This window comes from Pelophylax lessonae (assembly GCF_965119305.1).
Source record: "Pelophylax lessonae genome assembly, chromosome: 12".
Lineage (NCBI taxonomy): Eukaryota > Metazoa > Chordata > Amphibia > Anura > Ranidae > Pelophylax > Pelophylax lessonae.
The window spans coordinates 203040743-203063315 of record NC_138779.1 but is presented as its reverse complement, the minus strand read 5'-3'; the positions used below and the strand labels follow the sequence as shown (position 1 = coordinate 203063315).

The 22573-nt window shown below is 43.1% G+C and overlaps 1 protein-coding gene across 1 annotated transcript in view; it reads right to left on the bottom strand.

Moving 5' to 3' along the window:
* Positions 1–4915: 4915 nt before the first annotated feature.
* The window catches only part of LOC309568338 (uncharacterized protein), a gene marked incomplete at its 5' end in the record, with an annotated part of 103216 nt that continues 85558 nt past the window's right edge, over positions 4916–22573 (bottom strand). The window contains 3 exons of the mRNA XM_082274001.1: positions 4916–4992; positions 8111–8166; positions 16283–16402. Of these exons, the coding sequence (XP_082130127.1) occupies positions 4939–4992; positions 8111–8166; positions 16283–16402 (230 nt within the window). The 3' untranslated portion in view covers positions 4916–4938. The remainder of the gene's footprint in view (positions 4993–8110; positions 8167–16282; positions 16403–22573) is intronic.

Here is a 22573-nt window from a genome sequence, read left to right as displayed (position 1 = left end):
CACCGTTTGCCTCACGCAGTGCAACACATCTTATTCACATAGAGTTGATCAGGTTGGTGATTGTGGCCTGTGGAATGTCGGTCCACTCCTCTTCAATGACTGTGCGAAGTTGCTGGATATTGGCAGGGCCTGGAACACGCTGTCATATATGCCGATCCAGAGCATCCCAAACATGCTCAGTGGGTGACATGTCAGGTGAGTATGCTGGCCATGCAAGAACTGGGATGTTTTCAGCTTCCAGGAATTGTGTACAGATACTTGCAACATGGGGCTTTGCATTATCATGCTGCAAAAATGAGGTGATGGTCGTGGATGAATGGCACAACAATGGGCCTCAGGATCTCATCACGGTATCTCTGTGCATTAAAAATGCCATAAATATAATGCACCTGTTTTCGTTGTCCATAACATATGCCTGCCCATACCATAACCCCATCGCCACCATGGGCCACTCGATCCACAATGTTGACATCAGCAAACTGCTCACCCACACAACGCCATACATGCTGTCTGCAATCTGCCCTGTACAGTAAAAACCAGGATTCATTCGTGAAGAGAACACCTCTCCAAAGTGCCAGACGCCATCAAATGTGAGCATTCGCCCACTCAAGACGGTTACGACGATGAACTGCAGTCAGGTCGAGACCCCGATGAGGGTGATGAGCATGCAGATGAGCTTCCCTGAGATGGTTTCTGACAGTTTGTGAAGAAATTCATTGGTTATGCAAAGCGATTGTTGCAGAAGCTGTCCGGGTGGCTGGTCTCAGACGATCTTGGAGATGAAGATGCTGGATGTGGAGGTCCTAGGCTGGTGTGGTTACACATGGTCTGCGGTTGTGAGGCCGGTTGGATGTACTGCCAAATTCTCGGAAACGCTTTTGGAGACAGCTTGTGGTAGAGAAATGAACATTCAATTCACGGGCAACAGCTCTGGTGGACATTTCTGCAGGAAGCATGCCAATTGCACGCTCCCTCAAAACGTGCGACATCTGTGGCATTGTGCTGTGTGATACAATTGCACATTTTAGAGTGGCCTTTTATTGTGACCAGCCTAAGGGACACCTGTGCAATAATCATGCTGTCTATTCATCATCTTGATATGCCACACCTGTGAGGTGGATGGATTATCTTGGCAAAGGAGAAGTGCTCACTAACACAGATTTAGACAGATTTGTGACCAGCGGTTTAAACTTTAATGGCTGTGAGTTGAGTTATTTTGAGGCGAAAGCAAATTTATACTGTTATACAAGCTGTACACTCACTACTTTATATTGTAGCAAAGTGTCATTTCTTCAGTGTTGTCACATGAAAAGATATACCGTAATAAAATATTTACAAAAATGTGAGGGGTGTTCTTACTTTTGTGAGATACTCTATGAAACTTGTTACAACAACAGTTAAACACATAATAGAGGTGAAACAAAATGCTTATAAAAAATATTTATTGATGAACTATTTTTTCACCAAAACAACAAGACAAATACAGGTACAGTAATATAATGCACCATTCATAAAAAATACAAAAGAGATCATAGCATAACAAATTTTATCTTCAACCCCTCCCTACCCAAAAATCCCCCCCAAAATCAAAGTAATATTTGGTGCGAACACCCTTTGCCTTCTTCTAGCTACACTTGCACACAGTTTTTGAGGGAACTCCACAGGTAGGCTGTTCTATACATCTTGGAGGACTAAGCACAGATCTTCTGTGGATGTCAGCTAACTCAAATCCTTCTGTCTCTTCATGTATTCTCAGGCAGACTCCATGATGCTGAGACCAGAGCTCTGGGGGGACCAAACCATCACTTCCAAGGCTTTTTGTTCTTCTAAAGATAGTTCTTAATGACATTGGCTGTATGTTTGCAACATCTCTAAAATTTGCCCCTTTTTAACAACTGAAACCACCAAGCTACTCATTCACTCCCTTGTTATTTCTCGCCTCGACTACTGCAACTCCCTTCTCATAGGCCTACCACTTCATAGGCTATCCCCTCTTCAGACCATCATGAATGCTGTTGCCAGGCTTAATCACCTTACCAACCGCTCAGCGTCTGCCTCCCCTCTCTGCCAATCCCTACACTGGCTCCTGATTGCCCAGCAAATTAAATTCAAAATACTAACCATAACATACAAAGCCATTCACAACTCTGCCCCAAGCTACATCACCAATCTTGTCTTTAAATATCACCCAAACCACCATCTCCGCTTCTCTCAAGACCTCCTACTCTCAAGCTCCCTTGTCTCCTCCTCCCATGCTCATCTCCAGGATTTCTCCAGGGACTCTCCCATCCTCTGGAATGCTCTACCTCAACCTGCATGTCTATCTCCTACTCTAGCTGCTTTCAGGTGATCCCTGAAAACGTATCTCTTCAGGGAAGCCTATCACACCGCCAACTAATCTTCCATCAGCTCATTCCCTACTCTTACCTCTTGTAACACCTGCCCCACCCCATTAGATTGTAAGCTCTTCTGAGCAGGGCCCTCTTAATCCTCTTGTGTTTTATTGTCACAAGAAAATACTGTGTAATGGGGCCCCTACCCCTGATTGATATACAATATTAGAGGACAGAAAAAAGTGGGGCTTTACGGGCCAATGGGAGAAGAAGGATCACACCAAAATCAATATATTATATAGTGTTTTATTGTATTGTAACTGTATTGTCTCCCTCTAACATTGTAAAGAGCTGCGTAAACTGCTGGCGCTATAGAAATCCTGAATAATAATAATAATAATAATAATAATGTTTGGAATGGTTGTCCTGCTGTACAATAAATATGTGGCCAATCACATGCCTCCCCGATGGTATGGGATGATGGCTAAGTATCTGCCTGTATTTCTCAGCATTGAGGACACCATTGATCCTGACCAAATCTCCAACTCCATTTGCAGAAATGCAGCCCTAAGCTGGCAAGGAAACTCTACCATGCTTCACAGTTGGCTGTAGACACTTATTAATGTACCGTACAACAGAGCTTCACCAACAAACTGCCTCCTGCTACAGCCAAATATTTCACATTTTGACTCACCAGTACAGAGCACCTGCTGACATTTTTCTGTATCTCAGTTCCTATGTTTTCCTGCATAGTTGACTGGCTTAGCCTGGTTTCCATGTCCTATTCTCATGTCCAATGTAAATGACTAAGCCCCAGTGGGCAGGGAAATGTGCTAGGGGTTGTGGTTAGTTGGCAGAGAGATGTAGGCTAAAGCTGATCCTCACTTGTATGTCATGGTGACTGGTTGGGAGAGCGGAGTCTCCTCTATCTACACCACTTTCCAGAACATTGTAACAAAAATTGTGCAAAATCTTGCAATTTGTTTTCTTCAGAAAGTAGCCACAGCCTGTTCCCTGCCTGCATGCAGCAAAAAACTACCCTTGTTGCTGGGCTAAAGATCTAACTGAACAAAGGGTTACTGGATCTCATACATTTTTGATTGGTTATCATTTTTGCTTACTTATTTTTGCTTATATAAAAAACAAGACCGGCTAGTGGGTGAAGGAGGCAACGGATAGGACCAACATCCCTTGACAGGAAACGCAAAAGGAGAGAACCCCCCTATGGGACTTTAATGGTCTTTATCCTATTAGTGGATAATACCCGGAGTACGGATTAAATACAAACCATACAAAAATGTAAAATCGGTTTTATATTTATTAATTAAAGAAAAACACAAAAATAAGACAGTGTAAACATGTGTGTAAACATACATATGCGGGTGGCTAGCCCTAAAAAGACATCATCATATACTGTAACTTTCAATATGATCGACTTGCATGGAAGCAGGTTTTGACCATGAGGAGGTATAGCTTTACACCCGACACGTTTCTGGATATTGAATCCTTCTTCAATGGTGAGTGAATAATAATTATAAACAGCAATTATGATATAGATGAGTCCATAATTTAGCCAGCATGACATAAAAAATGTAAAGTCTGTCCAACCCCTGAATGCAACAGAACCAGTGGCCGATGGAGCAAGTGCGGATGCCACACACCTGGAGCCCAGCAAGACCAAGAATATTGGAACAATGACGACAGCGTAAGGAAACAAAGGTGCTCAAAATTAGATGAGGCTATAGACAGGCACCAAGTAGGCCGGCCGTGATACGGCCAAAGATCCCGGGGAGTCAAGGCAAAATGTTTTAGGGGTTGTTGTTAGTTGTCAGAGAGATGTAAGCTGAAGCTGATCCTCACTTGTATGTCATAGTGACTGGTTAGAAGTCTCCTATATCTAATATACTTTCCAGAACATTGTAACAAAAATTGTGTAAAATTTAGCATTTTGTTTTCTTCAGAAAGTAGCCACAGCCTGAGGGGAAAAGCCTGTTACCTGCCTGCATGCTGCAAAAAACAACCCTTGTTGCTGGGCTAAAGATCTAACTGGACAGAGGGCTACTGGACCTCATACAGGTCCAGAAACCCTCTGTTACTGTTGTTGGTTATAATTTTTGTTTCCTTATTTTTGCTTATATAAGCATTTAGGTTACTATTTATTTTGGTTTCGCTGAAGATGGAACATGATTACGTGATTTTGAGCTCCTAGATTGCATGCTTTTTGTGTTTTCTACTCTTTAGTTTGAGGAAATACAGATCTCAGCAGAGAGTGTACCAAACCTTTGCTGGGAGGTCACTGCTTCCACACAGAGCAAGAATCCTTTTCTGCAGCATGCTGGTAGGGGCAGGCTTTTCTGCTAAGGCTGTAGCTGCTTTCAAATGAAAACAACTAAAAGACTTTTCTCACATTTTGCTTTAAAGCACCTGGAACCTATCTAATTCATTTGATTTGAAAGTAAAATTGGACTTAAGCTAATATTGTTGGTATTGAAACCTTTCTATAAAATGTTACCACAAAAATATTTAATAAAATAATAAAATAAGCAAATATTATGAATCAGAAAAGTAAGTGATTATTATTTAATTCCTTGGCCTTTAGCGTTTATTACTGTGATTTTATGACAGTGTGATAGATGGAGCTTGTTGGCTTCTGAAGGTCCTGAAAAAGAGGAAGATACATAAGTCTTAAATATTGCAAATATCCAAGGAATAATGTACTACACAGTGCAACTGTTTATTTTCAGGAAACACTTACTATTCAGTATTCTTACTAAGAATATATACACACACTCATCTATTTTTCTTGCAAATAGACAAAGTTCATACAACAGACTGCTAAGCCAATAACAGAAGTCAGGGCTTAGTAATTTAATCATCACAGACTGTGGGAAATTTTGCATTTCATCTGGAAATGAAGGTCCCAGAGTCTGGAGGAAGAGTGGAGAGGCATGTAACCCAAGTTGCATGTGGCCCAGTGTGAACTTTTCACAGTCAGTGATGATTTGGGGAGCGATGTCATCTGCTGGTGTTGGTCCACTTTGTTTTATAAAGTCAGCGCAGCCCTCTACCAGGAAATTCTAGAGCACTTCATGCTTCCCTCTGCTGACCAGCTTTATGGAGATGATTTCATTTTCCAGCAGGACTCGGCACCTGCTCAAATTGCCAAAACTACCAATAACTGGTTTAATAATCATGGTATCACACTGTGCTTGATTGGCCAGCAAACTCGCCTGACCTAAACCCCATAGAGAATCTGTGGGGTATTGTCAACAAGAAGATGGGAGACACCAGACCCAACAATGCAGATGAGCTGAAGGCCGCTATCCAAGCAACCTGGGCTTCCATAACACCTCAAAAGTTCCACAGGCTGATCGCCTCCATGCCACACCGCATTGATGCAGTAATTCATGCAAAAGGACCCCCGACCAAGTATTGAGTGCATACTATACTATACATGGACATACTTTTCAGTAAGCCAACAGTTCTGTATTAAAAATCCTTTTTTTAAAGGTCTTCTGTAATATTCAAATTTTCTGAGATACTGAATTTTGAGTTGTCACTACTACTAGCTGTAAGCCGTAAGCATCAAAATTAAAAGAAATAAATGTTTGAAGTGTATCACTCTGTGTGTAAGGCATCTATATAAAATATACAAGTTTCACTTTTTTTAATTTAATTACTGAAATAAATTAACTTTTTGATGAATTCTAATTTTTTAGATGCATCTGTATATACTAGTATAAAAATCAAACTCAAGGGTCTAATAGAGGCACACTTGGTGTCCAGTTGCAATGGGCTGCAAGGTGGGGCAGAGAAATGTGGTTACAGCAGGGCAGCTCTATGTACTACTTTCTCCTGGGATAATTTCAAAGGTGTGAACAAACATGTTGAGAACCTGAGAATACATACATTGAGCCTTCTACACCTTCACATCCCTCTGACAAATCATTCATGATGAAGGGGGGGGGGGGGGTGCTGAGCCCCAGAAACATGTTGGCTTTTGTTGTGGAAAAAATATTTTATGAACTGTGGAGCTCCCATCTCCCAGCATTATTATGCTGTGTTTAAGGGCATTTTTTTCTGCCCCTCAAAAAGTCGACACTTCACAGGGGATATCACAAGGATCAAAATAGTTGTATAATTCAATTAGGTGAACTAGTGCAAAGGCAGCTACACTTAAAACTCAAATTTAAGTGAAAATGATCAATACAAGGGCTGTACTAAAAGTCAGGGCTTTTTTTTTTTCAGCTGAAACGTGGCAGAACGCTGTTCCACCACCTTTGGCACTGCCCTGTGCTCTCCGTTCACTACTGTCACTTCTAAACACAGAAGCCCCACTGTATGTATATTTAGAAATGACAGCGCTCCAGTCCTGGCCACTGCATCAAATCCTTCCCAAGTGCAGCTGATGTTATTTACAGGGGCGCCAACGGCATCACTAATACTGGGTATCCAGGCGTTGCCCGCTGTGATTGTCGGCACCCATACCTTCTCCCACCTGCCCTATAAAACTAGAGCTGGGGAAGCTTCCACTAGGCTCCTCCTCGGCTCTGACATCTCTTATGACCGATTATGAGGCGGAGCCTGTGGGGAAGAACATCTCCCCCACTGCATTGAGCCGCGCAGTATCTGAGGTCTGTGTTGGGAGAAAAAAGAAGAGATTTGAGGGGCAGAAAAAACAATTTTAAATGCATTTCTACAGGAAAGGGGGATGGGGGGGGGGGTGATGAGGGGACTTGTCCTAGAAGGGGAAAAACAATCCTATCAAGGATGATGATTTGGGGGAGAAGCTCTGAACTCTGTAGGAGGCACCCTCCTGAACCCTTCACTCTGTACGTAACACCCTCCTGAACCCTGCACTCTGTATGGAGCACTCCCTTTAACCCTGCACTCTGTATGTAGCACCCCCTTTAACCCTGCACTCTGTACGTAGCACCCTCCAGAACCCTGAACTCTGAACGTAGCACGCTGCTGAACCCTGCACTCTGTAGGTAACACCCTCCTGAACCCTGCACTCTACATGTACCACCTCCCTGAACCCTGCACTCTGTATGTAGCACCATCCAGATCCATGCATTTTGTACGTAGCACCCTCCAGAACCCTGCACTCTGTACGTAGCACCCTCCAGGACCCTGCATTTTGTACATAGCACCTTCCAAAACCCTGCACTCTGTACATAGCACCGTCCTAAACCCTGCATTCTATACATAGTACACTCCCAAACCCTGCACTCTGTATGTAGCACCCTCCTGTACACTGCACTCTACACGTAGCACCCTCCTGAGCCCTGCACTTTACACTTAGCACCCTGCTGAATCCTGTACTCTGTACGTAGCACACTCCTGAACCCTGCACTCTGTACATAGCACCTTCCTGAACCCTGCACTCTGTACAAAGTGCACTTCTGAAATCTGCACACTGTATGTAGCCCACTCCTGGTATTTAAGACCCTCCTATGCCCTTTTGCTGTGGTGTGGTGGGGGGGCGTGGTTGAGTTCCTGTACCCAGAGAAAAAAAAAGCCCTGCTTAAAGTAATGCAAAAGTGATCCTAACGATGGCGCAAATGCATTGCTTGTGCTGGAGGTTAAGTTGTATATCTTTGTTTATATATCCATTTCACATGTTTGTGGAGTCACTCTTCCTCTATATCTTTGTATAGAGGAAGAGTGACTCTACAAACATGTGAAATGTGAATGACTTATGTAGAGTAACAAAAAAAGTTATGCCCACTTGTTCTCTACTTTTGGTACAGCTCCTAATGCAGCTGCGATCATACCTGGTATACAGAGTCTGTTCCTTTTGCATCAGCGAGTTCATTCATGTCGTTGTACTCTAAAAACATAAAATAATTTTCATTTGTAACTTTTGATTTAGTAGACATCTTGTATAAGATATAGCTTAAAGCAGGAGACAAGGTTTTACCCCCCACTTCTGACACCCTGTGCATGCCTTTGGCTGATCTGATAGGCAGGAGCAGGCATGGCAGGCTGACAATGGTGCACAGTGATGACATATCCCTTTTACAATAGTGTTGAGTATTTAGACCCCCAAGATAAACCATTTAATTTCCCCAATTGGAAGCGTTAAACAAAATTGGTTGTAACTTTTGTACGGTAATACCCCACATAACCCAGGATACAGATCATGGTCTCTGACTGCTATTACTGCCATGACATGTAGAAGGGTGGCTTTCATGTGGGGTATTACATGATATATCTCAATTTGGTAAACTACTTTTTCAGTGGCGGCTGGTAAATAAAAATTTGGGGGGGGGGTGGCAAAACCAACATCCCCCCCCTCTCCGACAGGACAGAAATCATATCTACCACCCCCTCCCTCCTCCCCCATCCGGGAACGGACAGCTGGCTGGCTGCCCAGCATCCTTACCTGCTCCTTCCCCGAGCGGCTGTAAGTCTCCTCCAGCCGTACGACTCCTCCCTCTTCCTGGCTAATGGCCAGTAAAATTGCTACTCTTTTCAGCCAATCAGGAAAGGGGCCTAATGGCTGGGAGGAAAATCATTGTGATAATAGCGAATATTTATTCGCTATTGTCATACAACTGGGTGGGCTCAGGGCACAGCGCTCTGCGCCCCGAGCCCACCCTTTTTGAAGCCTATTAGAGCCTCTGGCTCTAATCACGTGCTTAAAAAAAAAACAAATTCCATGCGTCTGGCGCCCTGCATGTAGATTAGGGGGCCGGATGTATGGATGGGGGGGGCGGCGCCCCTGCGCCCCCAATCAATGGGCCGCCACTGCACTTTTTTGTTTTTTATACTTTTCCAAGTATTCCATGTTAATTTGCAAATTCTCTCAAGTAGAGATGGATCTGTCCTATTGTGTGGCAGTGTAGGCCCATTCCCCCGGTGTGATGTAATCTATTTGGTTGTAAGTAGGGATGGGCAAACGGTTCGGCACGAGCATGAGTTCAGGCTGAACATTGACTGTTTGCCCATTCAACGAACACCCACATTTTAGTGTGGCCTTTTATTGTGGCCCGCCTAAGGCACACCTGTGCAATAATCATGCTGTCTAATCAGCATCTTGATATGCCACACCTATGAGGTGGATGGATTATCTCGGCAAAGGAGAAGTGCTCACTTAGGCCCCTTTCACACAGGAGGACCGTTCAGATCCGCCTGTCTGTTTTTTTGTGCGGATCTGAACGGTCACCCCATGCATCTCTATGTTCAAAAGAAAAGGGTGTTGGGCGCTTCCGACCAAGCCAGAGAGGAGAAACAGGGAGATTCGCCGCTGTAAGAGAGATGCAGGGGATGTCTCCAAAGTCTAGTAAGGAACCGTCACAATAGGCTAAATACTAGGCTGCGCTGGCGGGAGAAACTCAGAGGAATCCGCTAGTGAACATGAAGAGAGAAACAGGCGCCATATAGTAAACCATAAATTTATTGCACAACAAATAATCTGCACCATTACCCATGTCTTCAGCCCCTTCCTCTAGTCGCTCGCAAGTAGAGTGTCCCTCTGTAATATCTACTACCAATACTGCGGTTCCTTTTTTAGTGTCAGGACCTCTCCCCAAACGGTTAAAGAAAAGAAAATTAGGCGCAGAGGACATAGGGGAAGAGGAAAAAGATCGAAATGCCCGAATCAGAAAAATAAGATAACAACAGTGAAGATTTTTAATTTATCTGCGTGTGAACTTACTACTGAGGATCAGGCCTTACTTAATCGTGGCCTCACCTTCGCCCCAACCATTAAACCTAACCCGTTTCAGATATTTAAAGATTTGAATAAGTTCACTCGCAACCTTACGTTAAAAAGGCATTTCTCTATAAAATCTTCGAAGGTGTCCCCTACTAATGATATTGAGTGTGTCTCGGGCGCTCATTCATCAGAGCAGCCTTCCAGTGCAGACACCGAAGTTGCTTTGGCCATGCTAGAGGAGTTGTATATAGAGGGGAATGCATCTTGGGAAGGACAGAATGGGATTGATGAGGAGGAATTTTTATTCACCCAACATCTCAGTTCTCCTTCCATGAGGCACACGCATCTAAAACCCAAATCCAACTTCTATCCGACACACTCAAAAGGCCCTTGTATAGAAACCTTCAATCGAATCGAATCGTATACTCTGATTTGTTGGATATGTGTAAAAAAGCTAAGATAAGTAACAATGGGACACTATCCGATAGCAATACGTATATGAAACTTGAAAAAGATCCATTATCTGAATATACAGTTGAAGCAAAAACTCTAGCCAGTACAGCCCTGAGGGATGGAATTATCTCTAAGACCGAGATGTCCTTTCTTTTTAGGGACTATTTCCAAACCCCATACTTTTACCACCTACCAAAGGTGCATAAATGTACCACTAACCCTCCGGGTAGGCCCATTGTTGCTGCAATGGATAGTATTACTAGCGGCTTTTCGCAGTATATAGATATATTCCTCCAGCCTATAGTTCAAGAGCTTCCCTCTTACATCAGGGATGGTATACACTTATTGGAGCTCCTTACACCATACACTTGGGAACCCACATATTTGTGGGTTTCACTAGATGTTCAATCTTTATACACATCTATCCCACATGCAGTAGGCATGAGGGCTCTAGAGTTCTATCTGAGCCAGGATGATACTATCCATCCAAAACAGGCTGATTTTATCTTGCAGGCCACTTTATTTTGTCTTTCACATAATTATTTTTTGTTCAATGACGACTATTATCTACAAACTACGGGCACAGCGATGGGAGCCAACTTTGCTCCATCGTACGCCAATCTCACTATGGGACACTGGGAAACCCGATATGTGCTGAACAATAATCCATATACTTCCCATATAGTGTTCTTCAGACGATATATTGACGATATCGTCATTATCTGGGATGGAGAGGCTGCAGAGGTTTCATCCTTTGTTTCCCATTGTAATAACAACGACATGGGACTAAGGTTCACCTCTGTGGCCGACCCTGATCATTTGGCTTTTCTTGACCTAGACCTCCATCATGACAACCAGCACATACTAGCCAAGAATTATATAAAACCGACCGCAGGTAATTCCTTGCTGCATTATCAGAGTTGTCACCACCCTCGTTGGTTAGACAACATTCCGAAAAGCCAATTCTGTAGACTTAGACATAATTGCACTAAGATCTCAGATTATGAAATACAAGGTATAGCCCTTAAACAAAAATTCCTAGAAAAAGGGTACCCAGATACTATTGTGGAGCAGGCGTTTTCCAAATATTTAGCACCACAGAATGTGAAGCCAGAAAAAACTGGAGCCGATGGCTCACAGATGAGGTTTACAACCCAGTTTCATAACCACCATCGACAGATGGAGCGGGTGGTCAAAAAGCATTGGCCACTTCTGCTCCAAGATCCTCACTTGAAAACAGTGCTTCCCGAAAAACCTCGTTTCTCATACAGAAAGGCCCCGAACATAAAAACAAAAATTGCACCTAGTAAACTAAAATCCAAAAAACATGCTTCCCCTTCCTTAACCTTTTTTAATGTTATTGGCATGTATCAGTGCCGTAAAAAACAATGTTTGACATGTGAATACGTGAAGCATGGACAGAAGGATTTTGTGATTGGAGGCAACAGGTATGGAATTAATGAATTCCATACCTGTTCGTCGGAATTCGTGGTATATTGCCTGGTATGCCCGTGTGGCCTGCACTATGTAGGCAGGACCATACGGACCCTTAGAGCACGCTTCGGTCAGCACCGACGTTATATTCAGGAGGGCAAAGATCACCATAGTGTCCCCAGACACTTCCTCCATCACCATGACAAGTCCACTGAGGGACTATATGTCTGGGTGATTGAGGCCATTCCCAAAGGTCCCTCCGAGGCAGAGAGGTTCAGGCGTTTGTGCAGTAGGGAAACCTACTGGATATACGCTCTGAACGTTCTCTCGCCCGGGGGACTGAACGAGGAGCTAGATATAAATACGATCTTATGAGTCAGTTTTCTCTTAACCATCTTTTACTCTTTGTTGTATTTCCCTTCCCCCTCCTTTATCCTTTTTTGTGTATGTATCACATGGTACATATATAAATGTATTTTAATATTTAATAAGCTTTTATACTTATTATATTTATTATAGCTATTCCACATATTTACATTACAAATGTGTTGAGGTGCTTTTTATGATAAAACGTTTTTTAACTCTTTATGGATCACATCTTTTTCCCCCCTTCCCCCCCCCCTCCCTCGTGAGTACACGGTAGTGATAGTACTAATTCGTGAACTTATTCACGAATTTACAACCAGTGTCATGAGGTAGCTTGTTTTCTTTCTCTTTTTTTAGTCCTCTTTCCTTTTTTAACTTATTATACATATGTGCGAGCAATTTTTATAATCATATGTGGATGTGCACATGCATATACATATATGTATTCTCCTTCCCCTTCCCTTAATTTTTATATTTATTTTTATTTATTATTTTTTAGTCCATATGGTATAGTATTTGCTATGTCAACAAACGTCCGTCTTGGATAACGTATATGTTACAAACGTTAATAGTGTGTTTTTTTGTTTGCAATAATTGTTGTATTGTACACCTAAAAAAAGCCCCAGTCCAAAAGTCTCATTACCATTACTAGTATGAGCGCATCCTGTAGAGGGCTGGTTACGTAGCTGGTCTCGCAGAGCATTGCGCCGCCCCTTCCCCTAGTTTCCACGATGTATTGATTGAAGGCTGCCGTACTTAAACCGGACTCTAGGTGGCAGCCCTTTACGCTTGAGAAAGGAGCCGAGTGCGCATGCTCCGAAACGCGTTGCGTCATTTCCGGGAGCTTGCGTTCCACCGCGGCTTCCGATGTAACCAACCCTCCGGACCAGCTTCCTGTGACGTCACCTCCGGGCCGGTGGACGGCCGGATCGTGCGGCTGGACTCGCTGAGATACGGACTGAAGCTTACCACAGTGTAAGATATTATGTTATTTGTTGTGCAATAAATTTATGGTTTACTATTTGGCGCCTGTTTCTCTCTCCATGCATCTCTATGGGGCATCAGATGTCAGCGGAGACATGTCCGCTGACATCCGATCCAATCCAATCCATCAAATCTAGACGGATGGAAACTCTATTTTCCATCCATCCAGCGGATCGGATGAGAACGGACAGACGGACACAGAGCGGAGACACAGCTGTCATCCTCCTGCTCAGCGGGGGATCGGCAGGCTCCGTGTGTGAAAGAGCCCTAACACAAATGATGGCCCCTTTCACACATACGAACTGTTTTTCCATTTTTCATTCATCCGTTGATGGATGAAAATTGGACATCAATGCATTCCTATGGAAAAACGCATGACAACGGATTATTATCCATTTACCTACCGTTTGTCATCTGCTTCCGTCAATATTTGTTTTTTTTTGAATGGATGAAAGCTTTATTTTTCTACTGTTAAAAAAAAAAAACAGATGTAAACGGAGAAACGGATTAAAAAAAAAAAAAAAAACGGATGAAAACAAACAAAAAAATGGACAAAAAATGGGCGAAAAACGGACGAAAAATGGACGAAAAACGGATGAAAAACAGACGAAAAACGGACGAAAAACTGATGAAAAATGGATGAAAAACGGATGAAAAACTGACGAAAAATGGATGAAAAACTGATGAATACTTCATCCAATTTGACGTGACTGAACAGATGAAATGAATGATCCGTATGCGTGAAAGGGGCCTTAAACAGATTTGTGAACAATATTTGAGAGAAATAGGCCTTTTGTTTACATAGAAAAAGTCTTAGATCTTTGAGTTCAGCTCATGAAAAATGGGGCAAAAACAAAAGTGTTGCATTTATAATTTTGTTCAGTGTATAATACAGAATTTATATAGCGCCAACAGTTTATGCAGCGGTTTACAATGTAGAGGGGGACAGTACAATTGCAATACAGTTCAATACAGAAGGAATAGGAGGACCCTGCTCATGGAGCTTACAATCTAAAAGGAGGGTGAGGTGGAAAAATAATCTTTGTTCTGATATCTGTGCCTTAAAAGCCCCATTCCAATCCAATTTTGTTAAATGTCATAGCACTGATAGCCTCCAACAGGAGGTGCTGGAGCAAATTTTGCAACAGATTTTTCAAAAAATATTTGTTTGTGTACATTGGGGATGCCAAAAAAACAAAAAAACAAAAAAAAAAACAGGTTTTGTGTTCACATACATTTTACATTTTATATTTATAAATCATTGAATCTGACAATCACCAAACATTTACTGGTAAATCTTCCCACACCATCCGTTTAAAATTACAGTGATTGGTTTCCCACCAGTGAATATTGGTGAAAGTCACATTCACTGCTTCATAAATATAAATATGAAAATATTATTTTCATAATAATATTATTAAATGTTAAGGGCTCACTCTAGTGCAGGGGAGACATTTTAAAATAAAAAAATTAAAATTTTTTCCTACAAATAGATCTTTCTTTTGATGGTATTTGATCACATCTGAGGTTTTTATTTTATGCGCTTTTAACAAGAAAAATGCGACCATTAAAAAAAAAAAAAACAATATTTTTTACATATCCAATAAAAAATATGTAAAAAATAAAATTCTTCAAAAGTTTAGTTTTCTTCATATGTTTTTGCTACATATTTTTTGGTAAAAAATCCCAATAAGCGTATGTTGATTGGTTTGTGCAAACGTTATAGCGTTTACAAATGATGGGATATTTTTCTGGAATTTTTTTTAAAAAATTTTTTTACTAGTAATGGCGGCAATAAGTGACTTATAGTGGGGCTGCAACATTGCAGCGGACAAATAGGACCCCTAACTGTCACTTTTGATACTTTTTTGGGGACCAGTGACATTACTACAGTGATCAGTGCTAAAACATATGCACTGTTACTGTGCTAATGACACTGGTAGGGAAGGGGTTAACATCAGGGGCATTTTAAAGGGTTAAATGTGTTCCCTGGGAGTGCTTTCTAACTGTGAAGGAGCTGTTCTGACTGGGGGAAGACAGAGAATGGCGTTCCTGCTTAGCAGGAGCACCAATTTCTGTCTTCCTCCCTGTCAGAATGGTGATCTTCCTTGTTTACATAGGCAGAACGCCAGTCTGTGTCTCTCGGGAAGGATCGCGGGTGGCAGGTGGACATCGGGTCCTCCAGACCCACTGATTGGCTGCCCCTCCAACCAATCAGCATGCAATTGCACATCTGGTGGTGCACAAGTGCTCCCTGGACCCCCTGCACAAAATAACATACAGATGCGTGATTTCGTGCAGGGAAGCCGATTTGCAGCAGTAAAAGTATGTTAGACGGTTGCCAAGTGGTTAAAGCGTAACTCCACTTTTGTTGAGAAAAAAACTTTCCCCTCTGGGTGATCTCTGTACATTAAAGGGATTTTTAACAAACTTTGTTGCAGATTCCTAACGTTTGTTATTCTGAAGAAATCATTGTTTGTGCCTCTGTGCCTCTGTGCTGAAAGGGTCTAATGGGAGTGGTTTCATAATTATCTATCAGCTGTGGCAGCTGCAGGGCTCTAATGAGGAAGTCTGCTGGGCCTGCGTCCCTTTAAACGTGTTCCTATTGGGAGTATCTCACCAAAAATGACATTTTTGTTGCAGGGGATGCCAGAAATCTGACTTGTATCTTAGTGCAGACTTCTGGGAAAATTGGTGAGCCAATCACACAAGCAGGAAATGATGTTTCTGGGGTGTGGTCAGTATACATTCTGTGTACAGAACACCTCCAGGCGGCCATATTGCATTTCCAGAAAATTACAGCGGCTGCAGATTAAAAACGGAAAGGTAACTTTTAATAACATTCAATTACAATATTATTTGTGTCACAATTGTATACGCTATATTGTTTTTTCTATATTTGCTAATTTTTTTTTCCCTATGAAAGTGGAGTTACCCTTTAAATGCATCTCTAGGACATCTCATATGTCCATATATAGTAGCCCCATGACTGATTTTTTTTTTCAATTACTTTTTAAAAAGATGGAAGGTCAGATACATTTGTTCTTACCTAGTTTTTTCTTCATATGTCCCTTCACGTACCAGAAGACTCCAAATGCAATAAGGAGCAAAATAATGAGGTTACCAGTGACCATCCCAACAATTACTCTATAATCTTCTGACCTGAAAGCTACAAAAATAGGCAACATTTAGCCACCATATCATCCGTATGATTTTTTTTTTTTTCCTGAATCACGTGTAGTCTGCATTTACAAAGATACTTTAAACCAGCGTTTCTCAACCTTAATTTTGTCAAGGCACCCTTTAAAATTATGGACAAACTCAAGGTACCCTCCAAAACTATGGATAGTCTTGAGGCACCCCCATCCTAAAATATAAACACTATTTTAATAGTTTTACATAATGCAGCAACATCCACACAAGTAGGAGACCCAACGTTAGAGGGGCAAACCGGTACTGACTATTATTCCAGTGTTTCTCTTCTACTCCAGTTATTCTCCATCACTCAGCTAATGTGACCCCAAAACTGATGGAAATGGGGCAGGGGAGGGTCAAATAAGGATGCAATGCAGGTGACTGACATCCTCCTTATCAACTGATGATGTCTATTGTCATTAGCATGCCTGCAGCTAGAAGGTCGCAATGGTGCCCAATGAAAACCTGTGGCTTTGTGTAACTAAAAGCCAGCTTTCATCCACTTGCCGCCTTGTATACGAGTTTTGGGCAATTTTTAGGTATTTTGCCAAGGCACCCCTGATAAATCCTCAAGGCACCCCAGGGGCCCTTTGCACGCTGGTTGAAAATTTTTTCTTTAAAAAACAGTACAACTACTTAAATGTATGTTTGTGTAAATATATCTATATCATTTAACTACTTAAGTATTAGTCTGTATATGTCTCCTCATTACCGGGATGTTTTTCAGTTTTCAGTGACGTGATGTGATAGTTTGACTGACAATTACACAGTCATGTAACACTGGAACATAAGTACTCAATTCATTTTACATATATAATTTTTTGAGAAACATTGTAGCTCATTTACTAAGGGCAAATGGGCTGTTCACTTTTCAAGGATTTTTTTTCACATTTCAAAGTGAAAATTGCCCTGCAAAGTAAGCAGTTTCTTTAGTAAATCAAACTTAACAAAAAAAAAAAAACTGGAATTTCAATGTTTTACTATATAAAAGAAAAATGACCAAACATTTTGAAGAAAAAAAAAAAAAAAAACTATAGCCCTGACTGCCCTTTTTTTTCCCCATAACATTGGTGGTCAGTGTGCCCCCTTTATAGTCAATATATTCCCTGTGTACCTGCTTGCTGCTCAGTGGTGGTCACTGCTGGCCAGCAAGCATGTCCCCTTAAAGAGGACCTCTGGCTGACTCCCCCATTTATTTTTTATGGCCCAACTTACCTGAAGGTGGTATGTGCACATTTCAGATACTCACCCATCCAGTGAATCCAGTGTTATCCCGCTGAGATCCTCTCACGCCCGGCCACAGTTCTGTCCCGTGCTGCCATGTTCAGTCTGACATCATCGAGAGGTCAATGAAGAGAAAGTGGCCGCACACCAAAATGATGACTTGATAGTAGCAAAGGTTTATTTGTACAAATCTGGATACAAGGTACAACAGAATGGAAATGGTAGACGTGTTTCACATGACTAACAGCGTGCTTACTCACTATTCTTTGCTACTATCAAGTCATCGTTTTGGTGTGCAGTCACTTTCTATTCATGTTCCTTTTATCCGGTGGCGATCTGAGGTCAAGCACCCACGGTTGATTGTGGATATAGATCCACCTGAGCGGTGTACATCTTCTTTTCATCATCGAGAGGCCTTCAGGCTCTTACGAGTTCAGCAGATGGGCCTCTCGATGACACGCCAATGGGCCTGCCCCTCCTCCTTTCTTTTTTTTTTTTTTAAGGAAACTTTATTAAATTCAATGTGCGGTACATTCACAACAAGAGATAACATTGAACAATACATTTTAACCTTTTTCGGAGTCAGATGCCGAGCAAGGGAAGAGCTCATATCTGACCCGGGGGGGGGGGGGGACATCACTTAAACATTACAAAATCAAATGAAACTGTCATACTAGAACCCTAGTTGGATGGATCTTTTACTATTGAATGGCGTTGATGCCATGGGGGGGGGGGGGGGACATTGGAAAGAGGGAAGAAAAGGCAGATCAAAAGTGAAGGGGAATGGGTGTGAGGAAGGGTGTAGGTGAGGTAGAAGGATGTTGAAGAAGACACCTAAGCTACAGCACAAAATTCCCTACCCTGGAGCAGCATATACAAAATCGTCCACTACCAGAGCATTGCTGACATTTTTGGGTAGCGAATCTAGAAAATCCTGCCATTTGCTTGAGAAACGATCAGCTGAGGATGGAAGGTTGGAGTCCATGTTGAGCCGGTCTTTAGTCATAAGGCTTAAGAGTTTGCGACGTACCTGAGATACTGATGGGCCCACAGTTGTAATCCAATTGGCAAGAATAACTCTGCGAGCTATTAATAGACAGGTGAGGATCCAGCTGCGTGGGTGAGGGGGAGGGCGGCTAGTCCATATCTGTAGATGTTTGTCCCAATATCCAAAGATAAGCAGTAGGGGGTCCTTTGGTAGCTGAAGGAGCGTGACCCGTTGTATTAGCGCCAGCACCTGGTCCCAGAAGGTTGAAATAAAAGAGCAAGACCAGAATCGGTGGTGTAGTGATGGACGGTTAGTTCTGCAGTAAGGGCATAGACGTGCAAGAGGAGCATTGCCGGTTGACGTGAAAGGAATATACGCTCTATGCAGAATTTATAACTGCGTTTCCCTCCACGTTTCGTTGGGTGTCAGGCGAAGGGTGTGTTTATATCCTTGAAACAACTTTGTGACCAGATCCTCCAGGGGAAAGTCCTTGGCCCAATTGGCCACCGAAGAACTAGCGTGGTGAGTGGACGTAAGTTTCTGGAAGGGTTTGCAAATGTCAGATATGCTATAAGTCCCTGAGTGCATTAAGGGGTCCAGGAGGGGATCAAGGAACCTGTTTGCAGAGGTGGTACCGGATGAGCGGATGAAGCTTTGACATTGCAGTACAGGAAAAAAGTGTGAAGCAGGTAATTGGTAAGTGTCCAAGACTTCTTGTATTAACCACTTTACCACCGGAGGATTTTGCTGTCTTCCGTCCAGGCTACTTTTTGCGATTCGGCGCTGTGCGACTTCAACTGACAATTGCGCGGTCGTGCGATGCCGTACCCAAACGAAATTTACGTCCTTTTTTTCCCACAAACAGAGCTTTCTTTTGGTGGTATTTGATCACCTGTGTGATTTTTACTTTTTGCGCTATAAACAAAAAAAGCGTTTATTTTGAAAAAATAACAATATTTTTAACATTTTTTTATATGAAATTCCCCCCAAAAAAGATGTAAAAAACAATTTTTTTAAAAATTTTTGGCCAATTTGTTTTATGCTACATATGTTTGGTAAAAAAAATCACAATAAGCGTATTTTGATTGGTTTGCGCAAAAGTTATTGCGTTTACTAACAAAGGGAAAGATTTCTGTCATTTTTGTTTTTTTTTTTAACGCGTAATGGCGGCGATCTGCGATTTTTTTTGCGGGACTGCGACATTGCGGCAGACAGATCGGACCCTTGACTGACATTTTTGACACTTTTGGGGGTACCAGTGACATTACTGCAGTAATCAGTGCTATATATATGCACTGTTACTGTAAAAATGACACTGGCAGGAAAGGGGTTAATTTTATTGGAGAGGGAGGGGTTAATGTATGCCTGGTGCTTACTGACGTGTAGGGGGGGAGGTGACTGAGTGAGTCATGGACAGATCGGATGTCCAGCTATGCTGAACAGTCCGATCTGTCACTCCCTGTCACTATGGAAATCCGCCCGCTGTGTTTACACACAGCGGGCGGATCTCCAGACTCGATCCCCGACAATCGGGTAAGAGCAGCGGCGATCGCCACTGCTCCTCCCCTGGCCCGACTCCCGCTGTGAATGAAAACAGCGGGAGCGAGCCTCCGGCGGCGCGCAAACGCCGCCCAGAAGGGGGAGTGTCTGACGACGTTAATACTACGTCGTCAGACGATAACGAGCCACTCTGCCGCAGTAGTATTACTGTGAGCAGACGTAAAGTGGTTAAACGGGGTTTGCCCGTGGCGTGGTCACAGAGATCCGCGAACTTTAACAGGCCTTTCCTTTGCCATACAGTAAAGTAGTCCGAGTGTATTCCTGGGATAAAGGCGGGGTTGCCCTGTATAGGTAAGTACTTGAACATAAAGGGGGGGAGCTTCAAGCGTTTCCTGGATTCCCTCCAGGCAATCACTGTGTCCCGTGAGAGCACATTGTGTTGAAGTGCTGGAGGCATGGATTTCCATTTGACATGTAAGACAGCTGCCAGCGAAAAAGGAGTGGACATCTGCGACTCCAATATAAAATTTGAGTAGTGAGAGGACTCAGAGAGCCAATCTAGGGATATTCTAAGAAGGCATGACAAATTGTATAACCTGATATCAGGAAGACTAGCACCACCCTCGCTCCTGGGAAGACAGAGTTTATTGAAAGATATACGGGGTCTTTTGCCTCGCCATACAAATTTGGATATGCTGGTGGTCAGCTGCTTGACATCCTTATGTTTTAACAGCAAGGGGAGTGTTTGCAACGGGTACAGCAACCGTGCAAAGCTGACCATTTTCACCAAGTGGCATCGCCCCAGGAGCGAGAGAGGCAGATCCATCCAACTATCCAGTTCACGAGAAATCTTTTGGAAAAGAGGAGGATAGTTCAAGGTATAGATAGAAGATGGGATTTTGCCTATTTTAATACCTAGATACGTTATGTGTGAGGGAGAGACAGTGAAGGGAGAGGTGGAAGCCCAAGCAGGAGGGGGCATGTTACCTAGGGGGAGGATTTCACTTTTAGCGTAGTTTATCCGCAGGCCCGAACACAGTTTAAATCTGTCAAAAATAGAAACGATGGTACGCATATCGGAGAAAGGGTTTCTGGTAAAAATTAGCACATCGTCCGCAAAAAGGGACAAACGTAGCTCACGTGATCCAATCATAATACCATGGAGTGGTGCCTTATCCAACAGGAACCTGGACAGGGGTTCCAGGGCCAGATTAAAGAGTAGAGGAGACAGGGGACACCCCTGTCTCGTGCCCTTGAATAAGCGGAACTCCTCTGTGAGGGACCCGGCCACCCACAACTGGGCCGCAGGAGAGGCATACATAGCTTTGACAATGTGAGTGAACGGTCCCGAGAAGCCAAACGAAGGCAAAACCATGGATAACCAATCAAAGTTCACATTATCAAAAGCCTTTTCGGGTCCAGGGTGATGATAGCCAGGTCCCCCCCCCCGAGGAGACCCTGGCCTGTTCCAATGCCAGAAGAACCTTACGGATATTTGAGGCGGCCGATCTCCCCTTGGTAAATCCTGATTGAGCTGGGTGTATCAGGGACGGCATAATTTGGGCTAGACGGGAAGCCAGAATTTTAGACAGGATTTTGCCATCCAGGTTTAGCAAGGAAATTGGCCGGTAAGACCCTGGTTCCAAGGGATCTTTCCCTTTTTTTGCCAATAATTTTATTATGGCCTGATTTCCGGTGGGAGGGTATGATCCTCCGGTCCATAGGGCAGAATAAACCTCTAGCAGGGTAGGGCCAATAACCTCTATAGTTGTTTTATAAAATTCCCCGGTAAGGCCATCCGGGCCTGGGGCTTTGTTCGGGGCGAGGAGTTTTATCGTGTCCTGGATCTCCTGAAGGGTCACTGGAGCGTTTAATGCTTCTAATTGTGATGGCGAAATTTTAGGAAGAGTAGCATTTTCCAAAAAAAAACGGGCTTGTCGGTCGTCAAAGTGGTCAGGGGAGTACAGGGAAGCATAAAAGTCCCTCATAGTCTTCTTTACCTCCGAGGGGGTGGATATAGTGATGCCTGAGGAGTTACGAAGGGAAGCAATATGTGTGGGTTTATAGGGCGCCCCGCATAATCTCGCCATAAGTTTACCGGCCTTGTTCCCAAATTTATGCATTATGGCCGAGAAACGAGCGCGTTTAATGTTTTCCAAATTATCCGCCCACGTTTCAAAAGCCTGCTTGGCTAAGGTCCATTCCTGACGATGTGCGGGGGAGTCTGTGGTCAGCAACAGACGTTGGGCCAACCTGAGCCGTTCACTTGCTCGGTGGTAGCTTTTAGAAGCGTTTTTCCTATAAGCCGATGCATAGGATATAATTTTGCCACGGAGGTATGCCTTGCCCGCCTCCCAGAACAAATTGGGCTGCGAAATGTGCAAGACATTAGCCTCTGCATATTCCTCCCACGCCTTAGCCAAGTATGCCTGA